This window comes from Poecile atricapillus, chromosome Z (assembly GCF_030490865.1).
Source record: "Poecile atricapillus isolate bPoeAtr1 chromosome Z, bPoeAtr1.hap1, whole genome shotgun sequence".
In the NCBI taxonomy this organism is placed as follows: domain Eukaryota; kingdom Metazoa; phylum Chordata; class Aves; order Passeriformes; family Paridae; genus Poecile; species Poecile atricapillus.
Genome location: NC_081289.1, coordinates 37159403 through 37186819, shown reverse-complemented (window position 1 = coordinate 37186819; position 27417 = coordinate 37159403). Strand labels below are relative to the sequence as shown.

The window sequence follows — 27417 nt, the reverse complement described above, 5'->3', positions numbered from 1 at the left end:
AAGTATCATGTCTTTTCCAAGGATAAGTCAGATTTACATTCACCGTTTTCACTTATAAATTTTTATATTCCATGTGTGTCATTTGTGCCAATTATAGATTATGAGTTTATGAAAAAATAATTTTCTCTTTCAGGGCAAACTGGCAGGCTTGTGTGGAAATTTTGACAAATATACTTCAAATGATCTGACTACATCAAACAACATGGAGGTGAGAAATGCACAGGTGTTTGGAGACAGCTGGGTATTAGGACAGGTAAGTCCCATGTCCAATAAAAATTTAGGTAAAAAATCTATAATTTTAGTTTGTAAATGAGCACATTATAACCACAGGATGTACAGGTATTTTCTAAAATTCTGGTCACACTATAAGAGGACATTTTAATTTTTTGTGTTCGTAGATGTGAAATGTGTTATTAATGTCTTATGCCATAATAAACAGATACCGAATTTAAATTAAACCAGACAATCTCTTTAGGGAAGGATGTGTTTTCCCCTTGTAAGACAATTAATTATAGCTGTCTGCATTTCAGTGTTCTACCAAGTTAGGTACACTGTTTCTGGTATTTTTGATTCATCCCAATTTTAAAAACAATTGTAATTTCTCTGGGGTTGGAGGCATCAGGATACTGAAAGTAAACAGAATCTTAATGCTGGAAAAAAGAGGCCTGGAAGAGTCTCTTTCTGAACACTGAAAATAAAATTAGGATTTATTTTAGTGGCACTTTGTAAACAAAACAAACTGACAAAGTAGAGGTGATGAAGGGATGGGCAGAAAAGGCTCAGAACAGCAACAGATAAAACCCAGTATGGAAACTTGGTTTCTATTTCCTTAGGAGGATGCTGTAGGGAGTGGGTGACTGCAACGCTGGTTTGTAACACAGGAGAATAGATATTTCATTAATTTATGCTGAGAAGATGTAAAGTTTCATAGGCTTGTAGACCGCCTAAAAATCATTATTTGTAACGCATTCTCTTTGAATGTCTGTCAGGACCAGTTTTTAATCTGTTTCCTCTTTAACAAAGCAGGATATTGACCAAATATCTGTCGCCTCATAAATAAAGATTTTGAGGCTTTTCTGCCTCAATATCTCCCTTTGAACATATTTTATTCTACATAAAATGTTTAAATTTCACAAGCAAGCAAGGCAGATGTGTAGAGTTACACTGGTCATCTAGAAGGTTGTATATAACCATATGTGTGAATACTTTGTATGAAGTTAATGATTTTTTCTTTTTCAATTTATCGACTCAGTGGCTCCCTTAAAAAGGTGCATAGTGTTTGCATAGCACATTAACTTGTAGGATGTTATAATTTTTGCTTATGCATCTCAGACTCTGACCTAACTTTTCGGTGGAGATATATATCTGCAAGATCTCATGTTATCTCCAGATCTCTGTGTCTGCCAGAGTGCTCAGGATCTAAGTTCAGCCTTGGTCTTGCTAGCTCTCTGTGCTCAGACAGACTTGACTCATCTGCCCCTGCAGCAGGCCTTGGGGATTTTTTCAGAAAGAACCTTTAACCTTTGTAGTGAGGTATCCTGGTCACCAATTCTGAAAAATCTAAATAGTGTAAGGAGTATTTGATAGCTGGAGGCTTAGAACCCAGCTCTGCTATGGGGAAATGTGCTTGTATCAGCACTGTGAAGCATGAGATGCTTCCAGAGCTTCTCCTTCCTGGGATTGGCAGCACATATCCTCACGGCGGTGTCTGAGCCCCTGCACAGGAGGGCAGCACAGGTGGTGCACTGCAGCTAAGGCTGCTGTGGGACACCCTGGTGATGCCTATGCATTCATCTTCACAGCCTCCTGGTGCATTACACACACCTTACATGCTGCATCAAAACAGCGTGGTTTCAGATGAACTCGTTCTCTGAGATGAGTGTCCCTTTCCTGTATTTTTCTGTTCTATTTATTTTTTCCTTTTGTAGAGTTCCTATAAGTGATGCAGTTGTACCTCACTCATTTTTGAGTTATCATTATGATCTTTGACTCTATATTTTTTTAATGAGTTGCTCCCTTCCTACCACTGCTTCTTTATTTGAACTTACAGGGCTAAAGCCATCTGTAGTATGACTCCATTTAAAGTCAGTGAAAACCACCCAGGATGGATTTGGACCACGTATTTGTTTGTGATGTTACAGTTGGTTGCTCTGGTAATGATTATAATGTGTCACAAAGAAAACATTTTGTCTTTATGCACTGAGCAGACAGCAGGAACATTTTAGTGCTTTAGAACAAAACAAAAAGATTCTTTTTTTGTGCCAATGTTTTCAATTATAAAAACAAATCAAGGAAAGAAGATGAAGAAGATAGCATTTAATTTTTTTATTTTCTGATTATGCAAGTATTGAATTGTATGATACTGTGATGCACCTGAATCTTTGATAAACACATCTACCTATAAAATATTTGTGGGCTTTTTTTGCTTGTTTTCAAGTGCAAGAGCCCAAATGAAACACTGAGGCCATGTGAAGTACATCAGAGCAAGTTCCCTTATGCCAAAAAGGAATGCTCAATTTTATACAGTGATCTTTTTGCACCTTGTCGCAATGTGGTAAGTTCATTAAATATCTAAGATTTTTGTCATGAAAAGAATAAAATTCCAGTAATTACTTTCTTCTTGCCAGTACCCTCAGTCTGAATATGAGGATACAGAGTAAAGCCCTGCAAGTATCTCTGTGTGGGTGGGCTATATTTGTGCAGAGCTCCTTGTTCAAGACTGGAATCTAAATGTAAGAGTGTAACAGAATTGTGAGTTAGTTGACTGAATAATCAAGGTTCTATTGCCTTTTATCTATATAGGTAGCTAAGTTTTATAAATTGTAAATTTGTATGAATTGAGTGATTCTAAAAAAAGTGTATGTGTAATGCACCTACACCTTATCTCAAATGGTCTTATTTTTTTAAGTGTTCTCCTCTATATAGAAAGAAATATAAGAGAGCAAGATTTCAGCTTCAGAGCTATAGGTATTTTTAGTTATTTGGCAGCTTATCATCTGGTTTTATTAAAACTCAGAGGTTTGGTATCCTTGTTTTCCCAATACATGGCTGAGCCTGGGACTTGAGTAACAATAATGTCCTTCAGTTCGGTCTAGACAAGATGGGGACAGCACTATTTTATGTGGTAATTTTTTATTCCATTTTAATCCACCCATTATCAGTGCAAGACTTGCTTTATACGTTTTTCCTTATTTCTAATTTTAGTCTCCCAATGGTATTTAGGTGCTTCTTTGCACCTGAGCAAGCAAGAACCACTACAACATTTCATCTCAGTCTCTTAATTTCTTCATGATTATTAATACCAAATGAGATCATTAGCTGTCTCAGCTGAACCTCCTGGCTTTCAGGACCAAAGCTGGATATCAACATGGTTAGGAATTTGCCTGCGAAGGAGGTTGCAGTAGCTTAACCCAAGAGATTTATTAATGTTGACTTAAGTTACTATGCAAAGAATTTTTCGAGCATGTGCCTGAGAAAATAGTGATGAGTGTATTTTTCAAAGTGGCAAATATTAAATAAAAATTGAACTTTCAAGAGTTTTTAAGGAACTGTATTATTATAACAACTCAGAAAGATCTTTTCTCCTGAACATTCATGTTCGGTATCTTATCCATGTTGTGATTAGAATTTGCAAATAATTTGGCATAAATATATGCCAGAATTTAGCATAATTGTCTTAAAAAATCTATGCCAGGTGCAAAACATGTAATTTAGTTAGTAGTCAAGTATTTCCACACATATATATCTGTCTGATATGGCAGAGTCTGTAAAGCAAACATCTTTCATGTGTTTTTAGAACCTATTAATCACCATGTGAAAAATATACAGCTCCTGGAAATGTAATGTAAAGTGAGCTCCTGTCAAGGGCATGTGCAGCTGACTGCTGGGTGGGGAGCAGGGTGCCAAGAAAAAAGCCCGAGCAGAAACCGGCACTAGGGGCATGGAAAGAACAGAAAACATAGATGGGGATTTCAGATGTGCTTCTTGTTGCTCCTGTTATGTGGGTGGAAGATCCTGCAGTGTGAGCAGTCAAACTCCTGTCTGTGGGACAGGTGGCCCTGCAGTTTAACTCAGGCCGCAATATCAGTTTTCAGGGAGACAAAATCTTGCATCTCTGGCTGGCAGCAACTGATGGATTGCAATTGCCCAGATAAGCACTGAATTCAACAGGGTCTGAGGAACCTGAACACTTGGAGGAAAAGGGTCTTCCTCATAATTCCTGAACTCAGCTTTGGCCCAAGGCTCCCAGTTTATCACAAGAGCAAGATATTGCTGACCCATGGAGAGATGCTGTTCTGCAGGCTTGAGAGACAGGTTGAGATCTTTGGATCCGGTTTGCTGTTTGGTGATTTCTACAAAGCTACCACAGCCTCATTCAATGGAGCTAGTTCTCATGTGTGTCCCCCATGTCCCCAGTGGTATCCCTGTTTTCAAAACAAGAAAAAGGATGAAAGCACAATAACATCTCTCTGCCCTTGATCCAGTCCCTGCCAGCTTCTAGCAACTCAGAAGCTGTCTTTGTGTTAGATAAGTACTGCTTTGTTACTGTGGTGGTATTTCTGTAATCTGACGTGTGCCATTTCAGTGCTTTACAACTGAGCTAGACCAGAGAGTAAACAGAAGAAAAGCATTGCTTTAAACATTCCATGTGTTGAGTATGAACGTTGTTTTGGAAATGTTGCTCAACATTATAAAAAAGATGATTTAAAATCAAGAAATAGTGTTTCATGTAAAACCATGAAATATTGTAATAGGATTTTAGAGAATGTGGGTTTCTGATCTAAAGAAGTTTTGTGGGGAAATTATATTAAAATCTTGATAAGTGCAGAAGTATTTTATTTTCTGCACAATGTCACCAGTGGTCTTAAGCTTTCTGCCCCTGGGAAAGCCTTCCTCTATATATTATTAGTTTAATAACTTGGTAATCAGAGTCGCAGCTCTGGTTTTGCTGTTGTTCATGCAAAACTGACAGGATGACTACAGGTGGCAGTATTTGCCTTATAAAATCGGAACTGCCAGCTTCAATAATCCTTTGAAATCGATGAACAGCAAGTATGCGGACAAACATGTTTGTTAGTAATCACTGATTGAATTTTTCTTTTGACCTTTAACTTAGGCATAAGCTGATAATTTGAAGTGTACATTTTGTGTAGGAATATGCCCAAACTTTGGAAAATGCATTATTTTTGTATTTAGTTCTTTCAGTCAGCCCAGAAATGAAGCTCCTGCTGCAACTGGAATTTGTGCAGCTCATACAATTAACTCACCTATTTTTCTTCTTCTCCCCTCCCCAGATTGATGTGACTTCTTTTATCAAAAATTGTCACACAGATACATGCAACTGCAATCTTGGTGGGGACTGTGAGTGTTTGTGTACCAGTATTGCAGCTTATGCCCACAAGTGCTGCCAGCAAGGAGCAGCGATTCACTGGCGATCTCCTTTGCTCTGTGGTATGTACCTGGGCTGGCCACGCACCAGAGCTCATTTCAGGCATCTCTGGCTTTTTTCTGCCAACTATACAAATATGACAGAAGCAGGTTGATAATAAACGTAGTTCACATCACTCAAGCTGTCTCTGTGTTAGCTATGTCATCCTTACACACCCAAATTCATTGTCAAGAAGGGTTCTTAGCTGTAGAATAATTCCTGCTTCAGGTCTGCTGTCACTAAACAAAAGTCTAAGAAAATAAAGTCACAGACTGAAAAATCTTGTGGGACATGGAGCTTCCTCTCCTGAAAGTGAGCTTTACGTTTTTAGGATGCAGGTATGCATGGATTCTCTTGTCACTTTGTAACAATAGTAATAGTAAAAGTTATAATAATAATAATAATAATAATAATAATAATAATAACAACAATATGCTTGTTTTCTTTTTCTTCTAGCTTATGATTGTGAATATTACAACCAAGGTATGTACTATTTGATAATCTTGTTTAAAAAACTTGATTAATTTATGGGCTTTTTCTTTGACTTGAGGTGTGTAGTTTTAACATTGCTTTTATTTTTAATGAGTGAAGGTTAGTGGCCCAGCTGTGTTGAATGATCCTAGTAATCCCTAATGCCTCCATCAATAATTTCACAGTGCTCAGTGTGGATGGGTGGATTGATCCATCATCCTACCACTTATGGTAGCAGCCAGGGAGAAACTCCAGAAGGACATTTCCTTGTGTTTGTACTGTAAATTTTAGAGCTGGGACCTACAGTATTTGGACATTGAAAGGCTATGGGATTTTATGCACGTTTCACAATACTGTACTGTAAAAAGAGCAGTACCTTAGAATTGGAGTGGTATTCATTTAACAGAATGAATTCCTGCATCATCCTCTCTAATGTTTGGGTACTGTGCACATGCTTTATAGGCAGCAATAGATATTGGAAAGGGAAACTAGACTAATTGCAATGATACAAATCTGACTTTAATGTATCTTTTTGATGACGTAGGATGACATGCATCCTATAACGAGGATCATTATAGAGACGGTTTTTTTCTTCTGTCTGGCCTACTACAGTAGTAGCATGTAGATCTTGCAAGGTATAGCTGACTTCCCACAATTACTTTGTAATAGGGAATTTTATCTTAGTCAAAAAGGTTTGAAGACATGATTTTAGTCGTGAACATTGCAACAGTGGTCTTAAAGGTGTCTTCTGACCTTATTTATTCTATGATTCTGTAGAAAAATAGGAAGGAGTACTGGTTTTGGCTAGTTTCCTTTGTTTAGTTAACATGAATTTAATAATATATTTTGTATTTGTGATGACAGTGGTGTTTTAGCTACTGCTTACAGAGATCAAGGCTCTTCTCAGTTCTCATGCTCATCCACCAGTAAGGAAGCTGGGGCTGCAAAGGAGGATAGAGGGAACAGAGTTGGCACAGCTGACACCAGCTGACAAAAGGGATGTTGCAGAACACATGATGTTGAGTTCAGCAGTAGAAATTGGAAAGGAAGTTTTCTGAGACTGGCATTGCTTAGGGTTCATCTAGATGTTGGTCAGCTGATAGCAAAGAATTTTGGCTTTTCCTTCTTTTTCTTGTAACAGTTTTCTTTGGTTTCCTTTTTTTTTCCTAATTTCTCTATAAACAAAACTCAAACCAAACCATGTCTTTATCTCCACCCATGAGTTTTTTTTCAGTTCTTTCCCTCTGATTCTTTTGTGAGGTGTGGGGTGAGTGACCAGGTGTGTGGTGCTTAGCTGCCTGCCAGGGTTAAAGTCAATAACAGAGTTATGCATGTTTCCACTACCAAGTGGAACCAAGTGGAAAATTAAGATTTAAGTTTTGTATCTTATGCAATGAAAATTTTTCTTTTTCTATTTTGTTTTTCTTCCCTTAGGTCTTGGTGAAGGACCCTATATTTTGGCAAGTTTTGGAATGAATGACACAATTATAGGGGCTAATGTATCCAGCAGAAGGATATTTCCTCTGCCTAGAACTGGAGCACATGGAAATGTAATTTTCAGTTTCATGATAACTCCAGGTCTTTTCAAAGATAAAGATTTATGTAAGTGTCCTCAACAGTTCTGCTAATGGTGAGATGTATATCTCAAACTATATGAATGATTTTTGTTGTGTCTTCTAAATGTCCTAAAGTAGTCTAGATATTTTTAGTTATTGGAGTAAGTGGCCAATTTCAAAATGAAGGAGTGATTTAAATTTTATTTTTTTTAATATTTGAAAACCTTACTTCCAACTTTAAATTTTACTTTAAAAAAATTATTTTAGAAATATTACAGAATACAAGTGAATAGAATATCTTGTGGAAAAATCCAATTAGTTTGTATGACTGGAAACTGGTGAATTTTACACAAATATCTAGCAAATATGAACACTGAAGGTCAATGCAGGGTATTTTTGTCTCCAGTAATATTGGTTCTACTTTATGTTTACACCTTATTTGTTACTTTTCCTAACCTAGAAAATGTGTAACTCAGAATGATCAATCTATTTCTGCATTATTAATAAGCAGCATCCCTGTGCAATGTAGAAGGTAGTTTCTTAGGTGAACAGCTAATCCTAAGCTCTGTTTTTTACTTATCAGAGATTTACCCAAACTATACAACAAAAATAAACATGTTTAAATATTTTTCCTTCTGTATCTATTTTTCTTTCTTCACATACGTGAAGATTGTGCCAATTAAACCAAGAAAGATTTTGTCATTGCTTTCTCAAATAATTTAATTTATTGAAAAAGATCACAAACCCTCAAAAATAAACATAAAGAAGGGTTCTCTCCACAGAAAAAATTCAAACTAAGTTTACAAATATTTGAATGCTTATTGCCATGGGAAAATCAGGTTTTTAGATGTGATTTTGAAATGAAAAATACAACAGAAGAATGAATTCAGTCTTGTGAAATCCCAGTGTGAGGAAGAAGTAAATAATTCATTATATCTGTGCAGTACACAGGTGACTTTCATATGGAAACGAGGGATGAAATAGTATTCCTCTAGATTAAAGAACTTCAAGACTGTATTTAAGTTGAAAATCACCTATGAAGTCATTCTTCTTATAAATTTTTACATTTTCAGACAATTCTTTCACTTTTGATTTGTGACATGGGTAGAGCAAATAGAGGTCAGTTCTTATTTGGCCATAGATCTTCTTACCATATTTCTGGACATGACTGCATATTAAAAAACCCCTGACCTCAATGTTCTTACAATGTGATATTATTTGCTAATGAAATTTTGGCACTGCTAAGCTGTCAGACATTTGTGCAAACTTGATAAAAACTCCCAGAGATGCAAGTTCCAGTCTGAGACTGCTTAGGAATAATTTTTGAAAGTTAGTAGTAGTAGACTGAATGCAATTTCAGTCTCACTGGTGGTTCTGGATTATATGCTCATTTGAAGTCTCTTTTAGACCCTGCACTGTAGACTCTCTTTTGTGCAACATAAAGCTGAAATTTTTATTTTTTTTTGTGAAAAGCAGGATTTTAAAAGGAGACACTTAACAGCCAATATATATGATTTAATTTCAATTATAAGTTGTTTTCTGTGAATATCTCACCATTTTTTATTAATTTTCTTTCTTCTGTGGAAGCTCTGTCTCTTGTTTCCCTTGAATCTGCTGAAAGACCAAACTATTTTCTGTATGTACGTGACAATGAAACCATTGGGTTGGAGCAGTGGCAGGCAAGTGCCTCCTTTCAGAGACGAGCCACCTTCTTCCACCACCGGGGTCTCTGGAGTCCAGGGCTCAGTGCTTTTGAGCTGCACAGTAAAAAAGGCTTTTTCATCATTCTCACATCATCCAGTGTTAAAGTGGAAAAGTATGATGGCTCAGAAGAATTCAAACATTTCAGTAGCTTTAGTGTTGAAGGTAAATTTTACATAATCCCCAGGGATAAACATTCTTTTTCTGCTTGCCTTCAGAGCACTTTCTTCCTTGTATTTCATCAGCAATACTAAAAAATATTTTATCCTATTTTTAATTTTTCTCTGTCTTCCATTCCATCTCAAAATGCTATTATTTTCTAACTTTTGCAGATAGGATGGTCACTTAATCTTTGAACTATGTTTTAATTGGCTTACTTTTTCAAAATGAAGGTGGCATGTCACAAAACAATGTATGTTAACATCCCATTAGTAATCTATAGATATCTATTCTTTTAAATGAATTGGGTAATGGTATTGCATCTGCAACCAACAGTATCTTCACTATGTTTAACTGATCTTTTAGGTTTTGAAACAGAGTATATTGTAAGAATGAAGAGTTGTTTTTATTGTCAAAGCTGGAAGTGTCTTTTAGCTTGAACAAATTTAAACTACTTGAAACTGAACAAAATCTCACCTACTGGGAAGTTCTGAAAAATTTGTCTATTTGGATTTCATTTTTTCATATATCTGAAAATCCCAAAGGATGTTATAGAAAAGGCTGTAATTTATTGTTTATTGGCTATTGAATCAATAAAAACCCCCTTTCTTTCCTTCTCAGAACTCAGTGCTTCTGTGCCTTACAGAAGGATGTGTGAATGGCGATATGAATCTTGTGCTAATCCTTGTTTTAAGACATGTAGTGATCCTGAAGGAATAGCATGTAAATTTCTTCCTCTGTAAGTAAAATTTATCTCATATTGCTAGTGTGTTGTTTTTTGTAATAAGCATACCATATGCTTTCTGGAAATTACTGCTGCTCCACTATCCATTTACTATTTTTATATGGATATTTTACTATCCAGATTTCAATATCATTCTTATGAGAAAATCTCAGTAGTCATATGAAAATATTTGTGCCAAGCCTCTCATTTCCCACAGTCTGTATTCCCATTTACATGTGCTTTCCAACACAAGAATAAGAGGGATTGTATTTAGCCCAGAGGTTTAGCTTCTGGTAGTGCTTAAGTAGAAAGCTCTTAAATTAAATGAAGGTTATTTTCTTCTATGGATTTATAGTCGCATCCTAAACCAGCACACCATGATGCTAAAACATCTTTCTGGTGTTTATATGACAGAGATCAAAAGTTGTAGGAATAGTAAGGGAGGAATACGCCCTCTCCTGTAAGAAAACGTAACTTTATACTGGGAGATGCTCACTGGTGTGAAGGGAGGGATTTCAGAGGGCTGATGTTAGCCTGGGATTCAGTAAACAGATTTCCTGTCTCCGTGTTTCTCCCCTGGCCTCTATGAAACCACAGTAATCTAAAAAGAAAAATGTCTAAAAACTCAAGGCACCATGTGATGGAAAAGAAAGGATATTTTAGATTTCAGACTCCCTAGGCATATGTAATTTATCATTAGTAATACTACTAATATGGCTGATTTTCCCTGTTGCTGTTCTTAGTTTTTTCCTTATGGGAACACTGATTGTTAATGTAATGATTTTCTTATTGAAATGTCCCCCCAGAATGAAAAAGACACGGGAATATAGTGATTTGTCTGCATTCTCCTATGTTGAAATGACACAATGAAAAGGCTTTATGAAGTCAATCTAAATATTTTAATATGTCAAATGAACATATATAGATAAAACAAATGTCTTGTAGACAAGTTCATCATTCTGTGAAAAACCCTTCTGCTTAGGGATCTAAGCTGCCACCAGGTTATGGAAGCAGAATGGTCCAAAGCTATCTTGTTCATCAGCCTATGCAAATAATTATTAATACTTTAGAAATATAATTTTGCTCCTCAATAATTTTTTGACCTTGTAATGCCTCAAAATGTTATGCTCATAATTCCACTGTAAAGTTCTCAGAACTGTGATTAGACATTCTAATGGCTTTTTTAGCCAAAGTAAAATAATTTAAACTTCTACTGTGACTCTAGAATTGACTATGCAATATTTTAAAGGGTTGAAGGATGCATGCCATACTGTCCCAAAAACATGATCCTTGATGAGGTCACACTTAGATGTGTTTATCCAGAAGACTGTAAGTATACTTTATTATGTTGATCTACTCTTATAAATTACTCCAGAGATCCCAGGAAAGGATTAATCAAATATAAATTTTTTTAATTAAATGCTTTGCCAGAACATGTTTCTGTTGAAGATTGTCTCTCTGGGACATAGACTCCATTCCCAGTCATCTGAAATACAGCTTCTGCATTCAAACGAGTTATATTTTAAATTGAATTCTCGTATTTCTCTAATAGTGGGTTTTATATAACCTTTTGTGCTTATGTTATACTCGGAGCAACTATGGCTATATAATGCTTGTGTATTACACATCTGTAAGAGAGAAATCCCAAATGAAAGAAATACAGCTGTGGCAAAAAGTTCAGTCTTTTCAGAGGATGACACACCACTAACAAATTCAGCTCATCTATTTCATAATTTCTGGTGTGTGTAAAGTTGCCACATTATTTGCTTATTTTGTGGGATAAAGTATTATTTTAACATTAAAGTGTAATTTTAGTACTATATGTTATTTTATTGTACAAATTTTGATTTAAATACATTTTGCTTGATATAAGATAGTACTAAGTCATCTCATATACTATCTTTTAAGGAGGTAATGTACTTATTTAAAATATTTTATTATTTTGGATTTACTGACTTTTTTATGGAATTGCCTTGTTGCTTCAAAATTGTCCTGCAAAATAAAGGTTTTCACCAATAATAAAGAATTAATTACTTTGTTAGCAGAGAAAATTATAAAACATTTTGAGTCAGCTGAGTTCCTCAAAGTCATCAGCCAGCCTGGAACCATTGGCAAGATGTGATTTGCTAATATTTAAATAGTATTTGAGTAGAGATAGATTTGCTATTTTTCTTTACTAATAACCCATAAAAGACAGTAAAACACACATTTTTTCTTTTAGGCATACCTGTGACACCTACAGAATCAGAAATTGGACTGAAACCTTCAGCTTTAATCTCTCACATGGGTCCTACCACAGAGAGATTTCCTCAGACACCTTCTGTATTTGTTACTTCAGGAAATAAATCAACTCTCATCAGTGTGACAGACAAAATAACCTTGAGTGCAAATACAGCTTCAAGGGGAATGAATGTGTCGGCACAGTCCATTACAGACTTTTATTCATTGGAAGCATCTAATGCAGCCACCTATTCAACATTTTCATTACCAAGTACAGTGGAGCCTTCTGATGTACTTCACAGCACAGCCAGCCCTACTGTCCTTTCCAAACCCATCCCTTCAGCAGATTTTCCAATTCTTCTTCAAGCCTCAGCAGTCACATCACATACTGCCCGCTCTAACACATCTATAACTTTATCCATTACAATAACAACTCCTACAACTCTGCTCAGTGCAAGTCCTGTTCCAACACATTCTGCATTATTAACACCTGCTTCCCTAGTGGTAGTTCCATTTTCACTTGAAACATCAACCACTCAGCTAGGAGCAGTTCGACCTTCCTCAGCACTAGCAGCTTTAGCTTCCAAGATATCTCTTGTCACTTCTGAGCTGCCTGCAGGGATTGGGAAGAGTAGGAGTCCTTCAGTAAGTCATTCTACGGGAGCAGAAATACTCCCTGAAGTGTCTTTGTCTGCCTTGTGGGCTGACAGAGAAACTTTCACAAGACCTGTGTTTCTTCTAGGTCCACAATTGACACGCAGCACTTCTGTATCTACTTTGCCTGTTAGAACTAGGTCTGGCATTAGTCAAACTGCAGTTTACCCAACACTCATTTCTGCACTAACTTCAACTGCTCCTCAAATTCCTAAGGTGACTAGATTTTCTGGCTCTGGGACAAGTGTTCCTCAATTAATCCCAGTTTCTTATTTCAGAACAGCAAAACCCTTGTCTAAAACTTCTCTGATACCATTAAATGATAGTTCTTCAGACAGTTTTTCTCCAAAGCCATTTTCACCTTCTGTGCAAACTTCAAAGACTGTTCCCGAGCAGACATCTCCATTAAAAAAGGGCAGTATTTCTGCTGCTCTGCCAATAATGACAGTATCTTCACCTCAAGTTTTTTCTCAAATCCCTAAAAACACTTCTTCAAGTCCTTCTTCAACATGCACAGTATCTACACCAGTGTGTTCTCTGTTTACCTCCCTGAGGTCCAAAGCGATGGCAGGTGTCACTGTTGCCCCTCAAAGTTTTTATACAGTGCATTCTGGTTCTCCCACTCCTCTAGGCAATTCAACAGTCTTTGATAGGTCAGTAGTAACTAAAGCCTCAACAGAAAATAAGCATATAATGCACACTGATTTCTTTTCATTGTCATCCATTTCTAAAAAGCCAATGAAATCCATTATGTCTACACACTTCCTTCTCAGAACATTGGTATTACCTTTAAATGCTACATCAATAACCGCTTCAGAACTTACAGAGTACCCAAAAAGTTCAGATACAGAATTGAAAACTGACTCTGTGGCTCAAAGTTCAGGTACTTTTATTTCTGAAGATCCTTCTTTTACAAGGTCATTATCTTTATTTACAACCTTGTTATCAACATCAGTACCATCTTATGTGACATCTCAGACTACAAGTCCTTTATGGATTCCCATAGTCAGTAGCACATCATCACTGACACAAAATACAAGTGCTACCCAAGCATCAGTTTCATCTTTAGATACACAAGGAACTTCAAAAATTCCAATTGTAGACCTTGCAACTTCTGTGGATTTTTCTAAATTCACCTTAAAAATAAGTCTCTCTACCAACTTTTCAGCACCACTAAAAACATCCATTGTAATGCCCTCTTTACTAATGCCTACCACCTCTGAGATCACTTTAGAATGCCAGCCCTCTATGCCTTCACATCCTCCTAAGACCACTCATATCTCTAATGTTTCTCTAGGAAAACAGAGTTCCTCGCTAAGTTCTTCAGAAGAAGATGGAACAGTATCAGCCATACCAGCTGGAATCATCACTCAATCCACCACACCAATGGTCACGAACACAACAGTGAATGCTACATCCTCAAAAGCACCTTATCTTTTTGCAAAAATGCTACCTAGTTCTTCTGCCAGTTTATTAGTTACTTCAGGCACTACCCTAGCCTCTAGGATTACTACAAAAACCACTGATTCTTTTGTTGTCAATCTGGATTTTTATATGGCTTCAGCTTCAGTTCCTACCATCATAGAAACACACAAATCTGTATTTACAACTGCAGTAACTCAAGCTGCACAGAGCACTAGAGAAACTCCAAAGACAGATACAATGAAAACAACTGGTACTACAGGTCCACTGTCACAGATGAAGAGTACCTCATACATAACATCAGAAGTTAAATACACAACTTCATTTGAAAAAACTGTGGATATTTCAGAAGATGGTCAGACTTCACATGAGCAAAAAAATGCTACAGAGACAGCCACAACTGACAAATCTTCCTCACCTTATTTGCCAGTAACTGCAGTTCAGAGTCTGCTTTTTTCAAGAAATACAACCTCAGTCAAAAATATCTCTCTGTCTGGAGTCCTGGATGTAATGACATCAGATAGGTCCAAAATCCCAACACAGAAACCCACTACACCTTATTTTAGTGTAACAGGGGCCACAGAGCTGCAAACCAGAGCTGTAATAGATTTATCTCATTCTAGTGGTGGAATGGCTCTGCCTTCCTCTTCAGAAACAACAGCTGTAGCTGACAAGGCTTACTTTGGGACAATGATGCATACACTGATATCTACATCTTCTGAGTGTGTGGTATGACCAATCTTACTTTCCTCTGTATGTTAAAATATATATTACTTTTCAGTCCATTCTGTTATTCTATATATATAATGCCAGAGATTTAATATTGTTAATATTTTCTATTTAATGTATTTGTTTGAAAATTCTCAGTTACTCTTAGAGGATAGTTTTGTTGCTGCTCTTACACTGCCCCGATATATTCTGCAACTTAGACTTATTGCTCTGAAAAAAACTGGCTTTAAAGCTATGTGAGTTTTCTAGGTAGCTAAATATATTTCTGAGGTGCAGAAAAAGCCATAATCCTTGGAATTTTGATGTTTCTGCATAATCTTATCCCAGGTTTCCTTTTTCCATTTGCTTCTTTGTCATAGGGTGTAAAATTATGGGAATGCATGATTTTGTGTTTCTTAAAATGCTTCAGATCAGAACTGATTCTAACATGTTCCCCCAATGCATAATGCTTTACATAGAGTGCTCCACCAAAGCTGGATGGAACAGGAGGGGTGTGGGTGAATGGACATGCATCATTGTCACTGGTTACAGCCACACACATGCAAGTCATTCCAAAATAACTGATGAGGGACAGGCAGATGTGCTGATTCAGAGCTGGGGGATGGACAAGTAATTACTTCACAGGGCCAATGAAGTTAAAGTTGACTCTGGTTGTTTTTTCCTTATATGGCAGCCAAGATACCTCGAACCTGTTGACAAATGTAGCCAGTATGTATGTGTTAATATGGGTTGGATGTTATACAATCTTTCAAGGAACTGCCCTAAGGATGTGCAGAAGCCAGATTGTGGTTTTAGAGGAATGCCTGTTCAAGTTAACACTGATAACTGTTGTCCAGAATGGGAATGTCCCTGTAAGTCACTCTTTTATTTTTAATTAAAATCTGGAGTCTTGATCTGTAAATGTCAAGTAATAAATTAAATGGTTATTACAATGGGAATTGTAATAATGGTTAATGGTTAAATACTGGAATGAAATAAGAAGAGCTATTCTTCAGCAAAACTGAATGAAATATACTGAATATTTTGGTACCTTTGAACTGATATCCTGGAGAATGAAAAATATTTTTTTTAAAATAAAAACATTGAAATAACATCTGCAGCATGAACACCAATATTTTTCAGCTGAGACTTTTCAGAATTTTTATCAGTAGTAATGTTAAAATTTCAACATTTTATGAAGAAAAAGAAATGAAATACTAGCTTTTCTGAAAGACAAAATCCTCGTATTTCATTTAGCTCTAATTGCAGTTTTTACTCATGCTTAGAAACTGCAGAAACTGGTGGATAAGCCTGCCAGGGTAAAAAAAGGCTAAAGAGAAGCCATATTTAAAACCTTGCAGCATCAATGAAACCAATATTGCACTTTTCATTTTTTTCAAGATAAGACAGATAAGTCTCTTGTCAGTAGCTAAAAAAAAAAAAAGAAAAAAAAAGAAATATATATTTATGCATATATTTTATTTCACATTGTGGAGGTTCACTACTTTGCGTGTAAAACATTGACTTAAGTATAATTTTTCACCAGTTTAAACATTGTCCCCTACCCTGGGCACACAGAAGCAGTTCAAGGTATTTCCACTGAGTAACCAACCTAAGCACTTTGGCATATGGCTCAATATGTTGCCTGCAGAACAAGGTCATCTGTCTGTCTATCTATCTATCTATCTGTCTGTCTGTCTGTCTGCCTATCTATGAATGTATATACAAAAGCAAATAATGCTAGAACTGGAAGTTTTTATAAATGCCCTGTATTCAGTTTTGTGGTAACCTCATTAAATGACAGTTCTTTTTTAGGTCAGTGTTCTGTACTGTCTGAACTGAGTGTTATTACATTTGATGGAAATAACATAGCCCTCTGTAATATGGCTTCCTATGTTCTAGTCAAGTTACCGGGAGAAATTATTGTTGCTCATATTGAAAAATGTCCTGCTAATCAGGTAAGGTTCTTTCATTTATGCAATAATTATAATTGTTCCTTGAATTCTTTTGTTACAGGTTTGAAATTATGCAAAAATATATAAACCAAAACTTATACATAAAAGCCACACTCCATGAGAAATACCAAGTTATTTAATATTCAAGAAGCATGTTTAATAGTACTGTCTAGATGAAACAATTTTATCTTGAACAAAATAGTAATTGTATTATAAGGGAATTCAAATGTAGGTTCCTTTTAAATTATCAGAGATGAAATAACTTCTCAATATGCATGTCTCCTTTCAGGCTCTCCACACAGAAGTGTTCCTGTAACTTTGAATTTATACTTTGTAATATAGTCAAATTAGTAAAATATTTTTAATAGTCACAAAATATATTTTGTAGTTATTTTAGGAGAATATTAATGACTTTGTGATGAGTTATTCTTAGTAGTTGTCTAACTCACTGCATTGTCCACAGAGAGGATCCAACCGCTTTATTTTTAGATTGCCAGTTTAGGTCAGGTCAGTCTGTACATAGAGTCTGTACATACATTTCCTTTGCATTTGCCATAGTCCTACTTTATGCAGGTCTTGGGAAGCTGGATTGAGTCCATCTTCAGTTTGAGGATAATCCAGTCAGCGATGAGGGGCTTCAACAGGCTTCTTTCCTTCCCATCTCTTATTTACTCTCACAGGGCAACCGTACACTTGAACTTCAAGATTGTTAAAGGCAATAGTCTTGCATTGTTTTAGATGCTTTCTATTAAATTGCTTTCTTGTTTCCTGGTTGCAGTCTAGGGGTGGGAATACAGCATGCAAGCGCAGATGAGCCTTAGGAATATGTAGTTTTAGTTCTTTAAGAAATATAGTTCAAAAGGACCTTTCAGCATAGCACTAAATTAGCTGGAAAGTGTGTATTTTTTATTATTTATAGGGAATATATTAAATTAGTTTAATTATTTAGCTGATTGTAGAAGAACATTAAAGACAAAGAAAATAGTAACTTATTTTTGCTAAGTAAAAATGCTGCTGATCAGTATTGCACTTCTAATTTTTTTTAATGTTTTCCAGAGTGCAAATTCAATAAGAAAACTAGTAAGTACTTGCTTATTTTGCTGATTTTAAAATGCATTAATATTAAAATAAATTATTTAATTAATATAAAATATTCCAATAGCACTGGCATGGAATTAGAAAAATAATAGTAACTAAATTTTCTTGTCATTTTTCTTTCAAGGTGCCACCTGCAAACACTTCAGGGCTCTGTTTTAAGAAACTAAATGTCACAACACACACTTGTCAAATACTTATCAATCGTTTAGCAAGAAAAGTAAGTATATATCAACAGTATGTGTACTCTTAAAAAATAACTGGAGAGCTATTTTGTTGTATAATGTGATAAATCAGATTTCAAATAAAACACTACAGCATTAGGATTACTTTTGCAGATCTGGTTCCCAATATTTCATGGTATGCTGGAGGCAAACCAAGCAATTTACATTTCTGGTACTATGCTTCACTTAAATGTACTTTTTCCAAAATGGCACTTAGAAGTTGTTTCGAGATTTTAATGATGCTGCAAAAGCAGTTATGCCCAAGACTAAACTTCCAGAACCCTACATGTGATAAATAAACTACTTTCCTTCCTAGTCAGTAACAAGTCAGAACAGATGTCTTTGAATAATTGGAATGAGGTTTTGTTTCATCATACGGTATGTGATAAATAAGATTTATTCTTTCCCTAATTAGAAAATATTTTTTTCCTCATGCCTACCTCATTTGCATTTTGGAAGTGGCATGGGTGGGAAGCTCTCTGATTTAAGCACTGTGACTTTTATATGTGGCAGAGGCTGTGAAAAAAAGTCTTTTGTTATAAAATAGGACTACATATCAAATACATCATTGCAATCTGGCTTTACCTGTAAAATGTGTTTGGTTTATTTTAGGTAGTTGTGGACTCTGTAATCCAGCCATTACCATTTTCAAAAGAAGGACTGAGTATTCAGGATACTGGTGCAATGTATGTTCTTAATACCCCAGCTGGTATTAGCATCAAGTGGGCTCATGTCACAGGCATCATAGATATACAGTACGGATTGCACTCTAACACAACGAGGGAGACAGAAGGACTTTGTGGTGAGGCTATGGTGGCAAGTTTCTTCTTATTCAGTAACTTCCCAACTGAAATTTGCAACTCCCTTTTGTGTCTGTGACCAGCTGTCCCTGTAGCTCTCGCTGTGACACTCATTAGCTCTGTGAGGGCCTGTGAAATACTAATACTTAATTAACAATAAATTAATCATTCTGTTTGAAATCACGGTGTGCTACTAAAGTACTTGGCAGAACAAGTAGTGATCATCACATTGTATCTAAATAACTTTTAAAATATTTACTTTTTTTTAAACTTATTTCTGCCTGTTTTAAAAGTTTTGCAGAAGCCAAGTAAAGAAAAAGAAAATTTTTAGTGAAGAGGTGGCTGCTAAAGAAGTTCAGGTAGCAGTAGTATATTTTAGTGATTATATAGAGAAGAATAACTGTCTGATGTTAGCAGGGGCAGCTTATTGCTATTAAAATACTGACAAAAGCTGTATCTTGGGAAGGGTCCAAGTCTTGTGAGGACAATGAATTAAGAATCTGAATTTAGAACTCGTGAGGCTGGGTCTAGGGTCCAAAACTGTGCTGAGGTATCTCAGTCTACAATTACAGTGACAGTAAATGTAGCTTTCATTTTCAAGCTTGCCTTAAGCCTTTTTATATCTTTACCAGTATGAATAATATGGAAAGTGTAAGCAGGTGATTTAAAATTTTATTATAAATGTTCATTTTCTGGTGGTTCGTAATTTTACATAATCTACTTCATATTAAAAAAGAAAATGAACTTCTTATAATCTTTTAAACTTCTTTTAGTTTTAAAAACAAACAGAGCAATTCAAATATGCTTTAAGTATAAATTTAAACAAATCAAGTCTTTAAAATCAATTGCTGTCTTCTGCTTGAACAAAAGGAAAGTTCTAAATCTAGTGAGAGAAGGTGAAGGCTGGCCCTGCATCTTTTCCCAGTATCATGCCATCTTCTCTATGCATGCTGAATGAGTGGGACAAGATGAAGTCAAATGTAGGAAGAATTATAGAATAGTTCCTCTTTGTGTCATGAGAAGATAAAAAGAGGAAGACTATGCAGACAAATCCAAACTTAGCTTAAAATGTTGCACCGCCTGATATTTTGCAGTAAAGTCTGAAGTTTTCTTTCCTGCTTATTTCTTGTCCTCTGCTGTTTGCTCCTGTATGGGATTCTGCAATCCTCTTCCTCTCATACTACAGAAAGTTGTGGCACTATGTGGTAAATTTGCTTTATTTTTAAAGCTGTATTGATTCTTCAGTTCTGTAGCATGGCCTTACAAATTCTAGTGGCAGCAGCTTGTGATCTGCAGCAAGAAGCAGAAGAGTTAAGAATACTGGAAAGTGGTGCTACTGTGAAATGCTTTGTGTTTAAATGCCATCTTCTGTATTCCTCTATGCTGTCTGAAGGAATAATAGCCTGCCACACCAAGCGAGTCCAGTTCTAACAAAGGACCCTGGAGAACATCAGACTGCAGGGCTGAAAACACTAGGGCAAGGGTTTAGGGTGTGCTTAACAGTGCAGAACTTTGCCTGACCTGTTCCTGAGATGTAAAGCTAGTATGAAGGTTAAAGTTTTGGCTTTACTCACTTGTTAGGTGCTTAAAGAGATCATGTATTTTCATTGATGAATCGATAGAAAAATGAATTCAGGTAGACAATGAATGCTAAGGGTCTGGGAAGGTTGTTTTTTAGAGTGGTTTTGTATTAATAGCTTGAGTAACAACAATATTTTATCTAGATAAAGCAATTTGTTCATCAAAAGATTCTTTTTATAACTTCTGGCACTTAGAATGTTCAATTAAACCTCAATACAGTGTGAAATCATCGGTGACGAGCAATTTCAAAACCATCTACTATTACTCCCAAGGAGCTGACTGCCATTCAGGAGAATGAGATCAGAATCTAGTGCCATGTCAGTGAATTTGATACCCCCAACAGCACATTTTGGTGGCAGTTTTTCTCAAAAGTTAATTGTTGTGAAAGGTACAATGAGTTGTATTGTATGATGTACTTGTTTTACTGAGCTGTTGAGCTGAGAACTAAAATCACTCAGTGGAAATACAGCTGCTTTGCTTTATAAACTCAGGTGACTAAGTTTCACAGGTCAGCCTGGTGCAGTGTTGATCATATCTTATCAAGTGTGCTTTTCTTTCCCAAATGAAGGTATATGGCATGTTTGTCTGTACTTTGAATATGATGTACTGTCTCCAGGGGTGTGTAATGGAGATCCTAGTGATGACCTGAAAATGCAAAACATGACCATAATTACAAATATGGAGGAAATTGAAATGTTCATTAAGAGTTGGGAAATTGAGAAATCACTTGATGTAACAACCAGGAGGCCAGTAAGAAACTGTACTGAAGATAACTGCACATACTGTATGGAGCTATTAAACAGAAGCATTTTCATCCCTTGTCACAAGAAAGTGAGTATGAGGATCAGAAAAATTGCAGGACCAAATCAAATAATAGTTGTATAATTAAGAAAAGAGTGACTGATACATGCACATTTTTCATGTTTTGCTTATTTTTTTGATTTCACGATGAAATATGTGGCTTTAATACCCCTGTCATGTCGTCCATTGTGAACACACATCTATATAGATCCCTGTGCTCTTATGGTGTTTTTTGAAATTACTTAATGGGCATTTCTCAAAGGAGAGACACTGGATCATCATGTCAAGATAAACATGTTCCAGAGATGTTATTTTATTAAATGCTTGACATGGATCACTAGAACAGAAAGCCTCATGCTTCTGCTGCACACAATAGAGATTCATGCAGTTGCAGACTTATTGGACTAAATAAATTTACAGTTAAAATTTTTTGACATAGTCAATATTATGTTGACAATTTTGTAGCATTTCTTACAGAAATCATTATAATTTTTTTTCTACAAACTGTACTTTCTAGAGGGGATATAGCTGTAGCATGCACCTCTAGAGGTTGGTAGACCTCTATAGGTCACTAGAAGTGGGTAGTGCACACAGCTGCTTTCCAGAACAGAAAATGAGGAAGCCCCAAATCTCTGAGGTCTAACTGACTTCCTCAACTTAATTAAAAAGAAAAAGGATTAATTGCTCAAGTGGCCCTTTCTTTCTGAGAGATAGATGTGTTCAGATTCCTGATTCACTTCTTCTTGTTCTACTTTTTCACCCTTTGTTTTTATTGTGTGCACTTCAATTTTCATCACAGACAGATGTTTTTAGAAGTATTGCATGCAGCTGAGTCCCTTCCTTCAAATTCCTAAGACTTCTCCTCATTTTCTGAGGTAGAATAAAAATGCAGGGAGTTCTTCCAAAAGGAAGGAACTAAAGTAGTTTCTTTATATACAAAAATTAATAGATATTTGCCACAGAAACTTAGTGTGAGGGAGCAGCGGTAAGCAGTTTGGAATCAAGAAGATAGAGCAGTGCCAGGGAGTAGCAGGATGCTTTGCATAATTGTTTTGACATATCTCATTTTAGAATAATTTAAGGAAATCTGAAGAGTCATAATACCTACTGCAAATATGTTCCCAGGAGAGCTCTGATAGTGCATTTTTTCCTGGTTTATAGCAAAGACTGACATATCATCAAGACTTTCAAGTGGTTGCTTCATCCATTATGACATTTGGTTTTTTTCATACACATGTTGGTGGCAGAGCCAGAGTGCGTGGAGTGTATTGTGCACTTGCTGGCATGAAGAAGCTGGTCAAGGATAATTAACAGAGTCATCAGTGCCATGACCTTCTTGGCAGAAGTGAGAGACTGCCTGAAGATTTGCTGAAACCACAGGGAGAACTCAGCTGCAGCAGAGAAGTGAAGAAGCAGAATGAAATAAAATCTTGTTACAAATTTATGTAAACAAACCCAACAGAAATAAGATAGGTTGCATCACCTGCATTTAGGCTCAGTAAAACAGGCTATCAGGTCCTACAGACATAGAAACAGAGTAATAAATAATTCATTCACAGCAGGATTGTATGGAAGATGTAGCAGAATTGTTTAGCTGAGATTGTTCACTTTTTGTTGACAGCACTATACTGAAAAGTTCTTTAAAGTGTGTGACAATCGCATTAGGACTACATTCTCTGTCAACTGATCAGCATAAAAAAATTCTGGCAGTTTAAATTTTGCAGAACGACTGTTCTGATGAAAAGGATATTTTAAAACTTAGACAGTGCTAGTGATTTTTTCCCGTTGTGACTGTATTATTTCTCCTAATTACTGATTTATTTTAGTTAGAGGAAGTCCTTATTAATTCCCACTTTCAATATGTTCCTAGGTGTCACCAGAGGAATTTTGTGAGAAGATGTGGATCAACAGTACTAATTTTTGGAATTATGAGTGTGATGCACTTTCTGCATATGTGGCTTTATGCAACAAGCACAATATCTGCATTAGATGGAGGACACCTGATTACTGTTGTAAGCAGATAGACATATTCTATACCCTTATGTGGCTTCAGTGATGAGATTTTTTAGTGATTGTTTAGTGATAAGTTTAAAATATATTTCTTCCTTTTCTTGCAAGTAACATCTCATTTTATCACAGCATTGGTTAATCAGAGTACAAGTTCTTAAGATGAGAATACATCATTTAGACATGAATAGATTTTAATCTCCATTGAATTAGCTGCTTATCTAAAGTACTGTTAAAAGTATAAATGTTGCTTTCTGTGCTAACTCACTTGTTATTACTAACTATTTAACCAATAAAATGCTGAAAGAATACAGAAGCACTCAATGTCCTTTCTTATTCCTTGCAGCATTGAGCTGTCCTGAGGGCAAGGAATACCAGGCTTGTGTGCAGCCCTGTGAAGCCAAGACATGCTTGAATAAATGGTTCTATGAGGATTCTCCCTGTTCCTATTTAAGGGAAGACTGCGTGTGCAAAAATGGCACCATTCTGCATAGAACAGACTCTGACCTCTGTATACCAGAAGAAAAATGTAGTAAGTAGAGCAGGACAGAGTAGTTTTGCAGTTAGGATAATAACTGTTATATTAACAATTCATGGTAAGAGATAAGCTTAAGTTCTGTGTCAGTCCTCAGTAAATGTGAATCTGGTAAATGTCCCTTCAACAGAGCCCACGTTTTCTCAGTGTACAGCAGTTTGCGCTTTCAGTTAACTTGGCTTTAAGAACCAGTACCCCTGGGAACTGATGTACCCCTGTTGGGGGAAAAGTGATGGTCATTCTTCTACAGCTCCCAGACTTTCCTCCCTTGAGAACTTTGGAAGGAATAAAATGGGCAGGTTCTGTCCCTGGCCCCCACATATTTTCACCCATTTGTTCCTTTGGGACTTTTAAGGTCATCATCCTTTCTTGGATTCTTTTATCATAATGTTCTTCAGCCATATTATTTTATGCAATAATTCTGTGCAAGTCATAGTTGCTTGCAGGAAGTGGGAGCTGCCTGCTTGTTAAACAGTTTTAATGTTGTTTTTTCTTTTTTCTTCCAGCATGTACAGATAATAAAGGACAACCCCGCTCTGCTGGGGAGATCTGGAATGGGTCCATGAGAGGGTGCTGCATGTACAACTGTTTAGAAAATGGAAGCATTATTGCTGTAGAACCTGAATGCAGTGAGGATCCAGCACCAGTCTGTGAAAGAGAAGGGGAAGTTCTGCTCCATGTCATTGAAGAGAGAGCTTGCTGTCCCAAAAAAGTTTGTGGTATGTACCTCACTTGTTTTCTGTAAAAGAATTATAAAATAAGTGCTTCACATTCACAGGCAGCTGACAAACTTTAGATTCAAGGTAACATTTTTTAGAATTAATTTTCAAGTACTTGTGGCTGGTTGGGCCAGCAATTGAGACTTCTATTCTTTGTAAGAATAAATAAAATTATTCACTGAAATAATTTTTTTTCTTTGAAGTCCACCAGTTAAACAAAACTTCAGTTAAAAATTATTTTTTAAGCTCTTGCATGGAATTTACTAATAAATTAATATGTACTCAGTGACAGAAGTACCTTGGTATTTGGGGACATCATCAGAGATTGCTTGCTTGTCTTTCTAGTGCCTTGGTGTGATGAGCAGTATCCTCTGATCTACTGCTGTTTCCCAGAAGCTGTTTTCTGGGAGCTGTTCACTGAATACTAATATTCTGCCTAGCCATGGTTGTTAAGAAAAAGAACAAGCTTATTGCTCCTAAAACATTAAGCAAAATATACTAATTTTTTCATAATGTCCTCAAGGAAAATGAGAACATACGGTCCAGCAGATATGGTGCTTATTAAATGCCTGTAACCGATGCTGTATTTTCAGTTTGCTCAGGAAATATCAGTGGGACATTATAGCTGGCTTCATGCATAGGGAGCAGAGCAAGTAAATACCAATTTTAAGAGGGATATAACTGATTGCTTGGGTTGAGCTTGAAGGTCTATGTGGTGGTATGGAGTGAACTTCAAGCTGACTTGGGCTGCTCTTGTTTTGTGCATCTCTGTATTATAATATATAAATATTATATATGATATAAACAGCCTGAACTATATGACTTGCACTTGTATGTGTTTAAAGACATCAAAATTGTTTTTTATCCCACAGAATGTAACATGTCATTGTGTGATGCCATTACTCCAACATGCAAACCCAATGAAAAATTAGTGGTAGGCTACCACCCCCTATCCTGCTGTCCACAGTACCGATGTGGTAAGGGAAATAAAAAACCATGGTTAGTGGAAAGTTTTCCATACTGATATTATATGTTGGAAGAAAATTTGCATTACAAGTTGTCTTGATTTTTAATAGAATGGGACGCTGTAAATAGCACCAGGCAATGATGTATTCTTTTTAAAGGAGAATACATTCTCCTTTTTATATTTTTTTGTGTTTGTGTTTTGTGTTACTTGTGATTTACAGTCAATTTGGGGTATTTTATTTTACTTAGCATATCTATTTTATTTATCCTTTTTCATATTGTTTCAATGACTCCTTTTAAAACAGTGCTTGTTTCACATCCTACAGAGTGTGATCCCTCAGTTTGTTTTAATGCCTCCCAGCCTGACTGCAGAGAAGATCAATTTATTGTTGAAGCAAAACAGGAAGATCCCTGTTGTTTCTCTCATCTCTGTGGTAAGAAGCCTCTAATATTTTTATGGAGAGCTAAGAAATAGTCAAGTATTTACAAAAACAAACTATAATTCTAAAAGAAATAACTCAAGGCAGGAATTCTTGGAGTGAGATTTTACACAGATCTGGCTGACTGGAGCATATTTATTCTTGGGTTTGGGGATCTTTTCTTTCCAACATAATTCTGAATATCATATTTGAACTTTGTTTAGCTTCTATATCCATAAAATCCTTAAAAGTTTTATCTTACTATATTACTGAATAACAAATGCTGTATTGCTTGTTATATAGTCTTAGACAGAATTCACACATGCTAACTCTTTAGTATTTAAAATTTTGTACATGTCTGGCTTTTTTTTTTTTTTAATTTAGTTTGTGAATCCTGTATTGAGCCTGTTCCCTTGTGTAGTGAAGGGGAAATTCTCACTGTAGACCTTAATACCATACACTACTGTTGTCCTCATTACTACTGTGGTGAGTGTAACTGTTGTGAGTTTGATATGTCACCTAATTCTGTAAAAATGACAGTGTGTGGGTGTGCAGGGATTTGTTTAAGTTTGGCAAGTAGGGTGGGCTTCAGGTATAGACTAAGAGGTCCGAATGAAGGTGTGAAGGTACCAAATGTGACGTAAAATCAAAGTTCTTGGTATGCCCAGTGGTGATCTGACAAACCTAGTCAGTGGAGTCTGGAGAGGTTGTTTAGTTCACTAGAGAGAATACGGTTATCTTCATTGATCTAAATAACAGTATATTCATGTGGCATTGAATCCTATTCTTGGATTATAAATCTACAATTTTCATATATTAAAACACATTTAATAGAACAGTTTCCATGTTGTTTTACCTCTGTTGTACTATTCACTAATGTTTAGGCAGTTTCTTTGCACTTTTAGGTCCTAGGGGAAGGAGTAGACTAAGTGTTTCAAATGCTGCTCGGTTGACTACTATTCGAACAATGAGCAGGCAGAAGAAAAATATTTCCAGTGTAACTTAGTCCTTTTCATAGCCTCATAAAATGCATAAATTGTGCTCTACATTTTAAAGTAACGTCTATAAGTATACCTGCTTAATTTAGATTAACTTTCATCCTATTGCAGTCTTTCAGGGTAATTTCAAATAATCAAATTGATTTCCACTAAGTTTGGAGTTTAGTAATTTTTACTTCACTTTTTAGTCCTTTCCTTTTCTTAGGACCTTCACCCAGGTGAAATTTTCTACAAAGGCCTTTGGCATTTTTTCCCCCCAATTCTGGCGTAGAGA

At 36.0% G+C, this 27417-nt stretch overlaps 1 protein-coding gene across 1 annotated transcript in view; it reads left to right on the top strand.

Moving 5' to 3' along the window:
• The window catches only part of LOC131572569 (otogelin-like protein), a 90583-nt gene that overhangs the window by 50414 nt on the left and 12752 nt on the right, over nucleotides 1-27417 (top strand). The window contains exons 28-48 of the mRNA XM_058825818.1: nucleotides 134-253; nucleotides 2438-2554; nucleotides 5295-5451; nucleotides 5885-5911; nucleotides 7334-7501; nucleotides 9043-9321; nucleotides 9937-10054; nucleotides 11289-11368; nucleotides 12261-15064; nucleotides 15738-15915; nucleotides 16859-17001; nucleotides 18055-18078; nucleotides 18221-18313; nucleotides 18930-19119; nucleotides 21315-21529; nucleotides 23370-23511; nucleotides 23853-24038; nucleotides 24548-24760; nucleotides 25633-25737; nucleotides 26053-26160; nucleotides 26530-26631. Of these exons, the coding sequence (XP_058681801.1) occupies nucleotides 134-253; nucleotides 2438-2554; nucleotides 5295-5451; nucleotides 5885-5911; nucleotides 7334-7501; nucleotides 9043-9321; nucleotides 9937-10054; nucleotides 11289-11368; nucleotides 12261-15064; nucleotides 15738-15915; nucleotides 16859-17001; nucleotides 18055-18078; nucleotides 18221-18313; nucleotides 18930-19119; nucleotides 21315-21529; nucleotides 23370-23511; nucleotides 23853-24038; nucleotides 24548-24760; nucleotides 25633-25737; nucleotides 26053-26160; nucleotides 26530-26631 (5569 nt within the window). The remainder of the gene's footprint in view (nucleotides 1-133; nucleotides 254-2437; nucleotides 2555-5294; nucleotides 5452-5884; nucleotides 5912-7333; nucleotides 7502-9042; nucleotides 9322-9936; nucleotides 10055-11288; nucleotides 11369-12260; nucleotides 15065-15737; nucleotides 15916-16858; nucleotides 17002-18054; nucleotides 18079-18220; nucleotides 18314-18929; nucleotides 19120-21314; nucleotides 21530-23369; nucleotides 23512-23852; nucleotides 24039-24547; nucleotides 24761-25632; nucleotides 25738-26052; nucleotides 26161-26529; nucleotides 26632-27417) is intronic.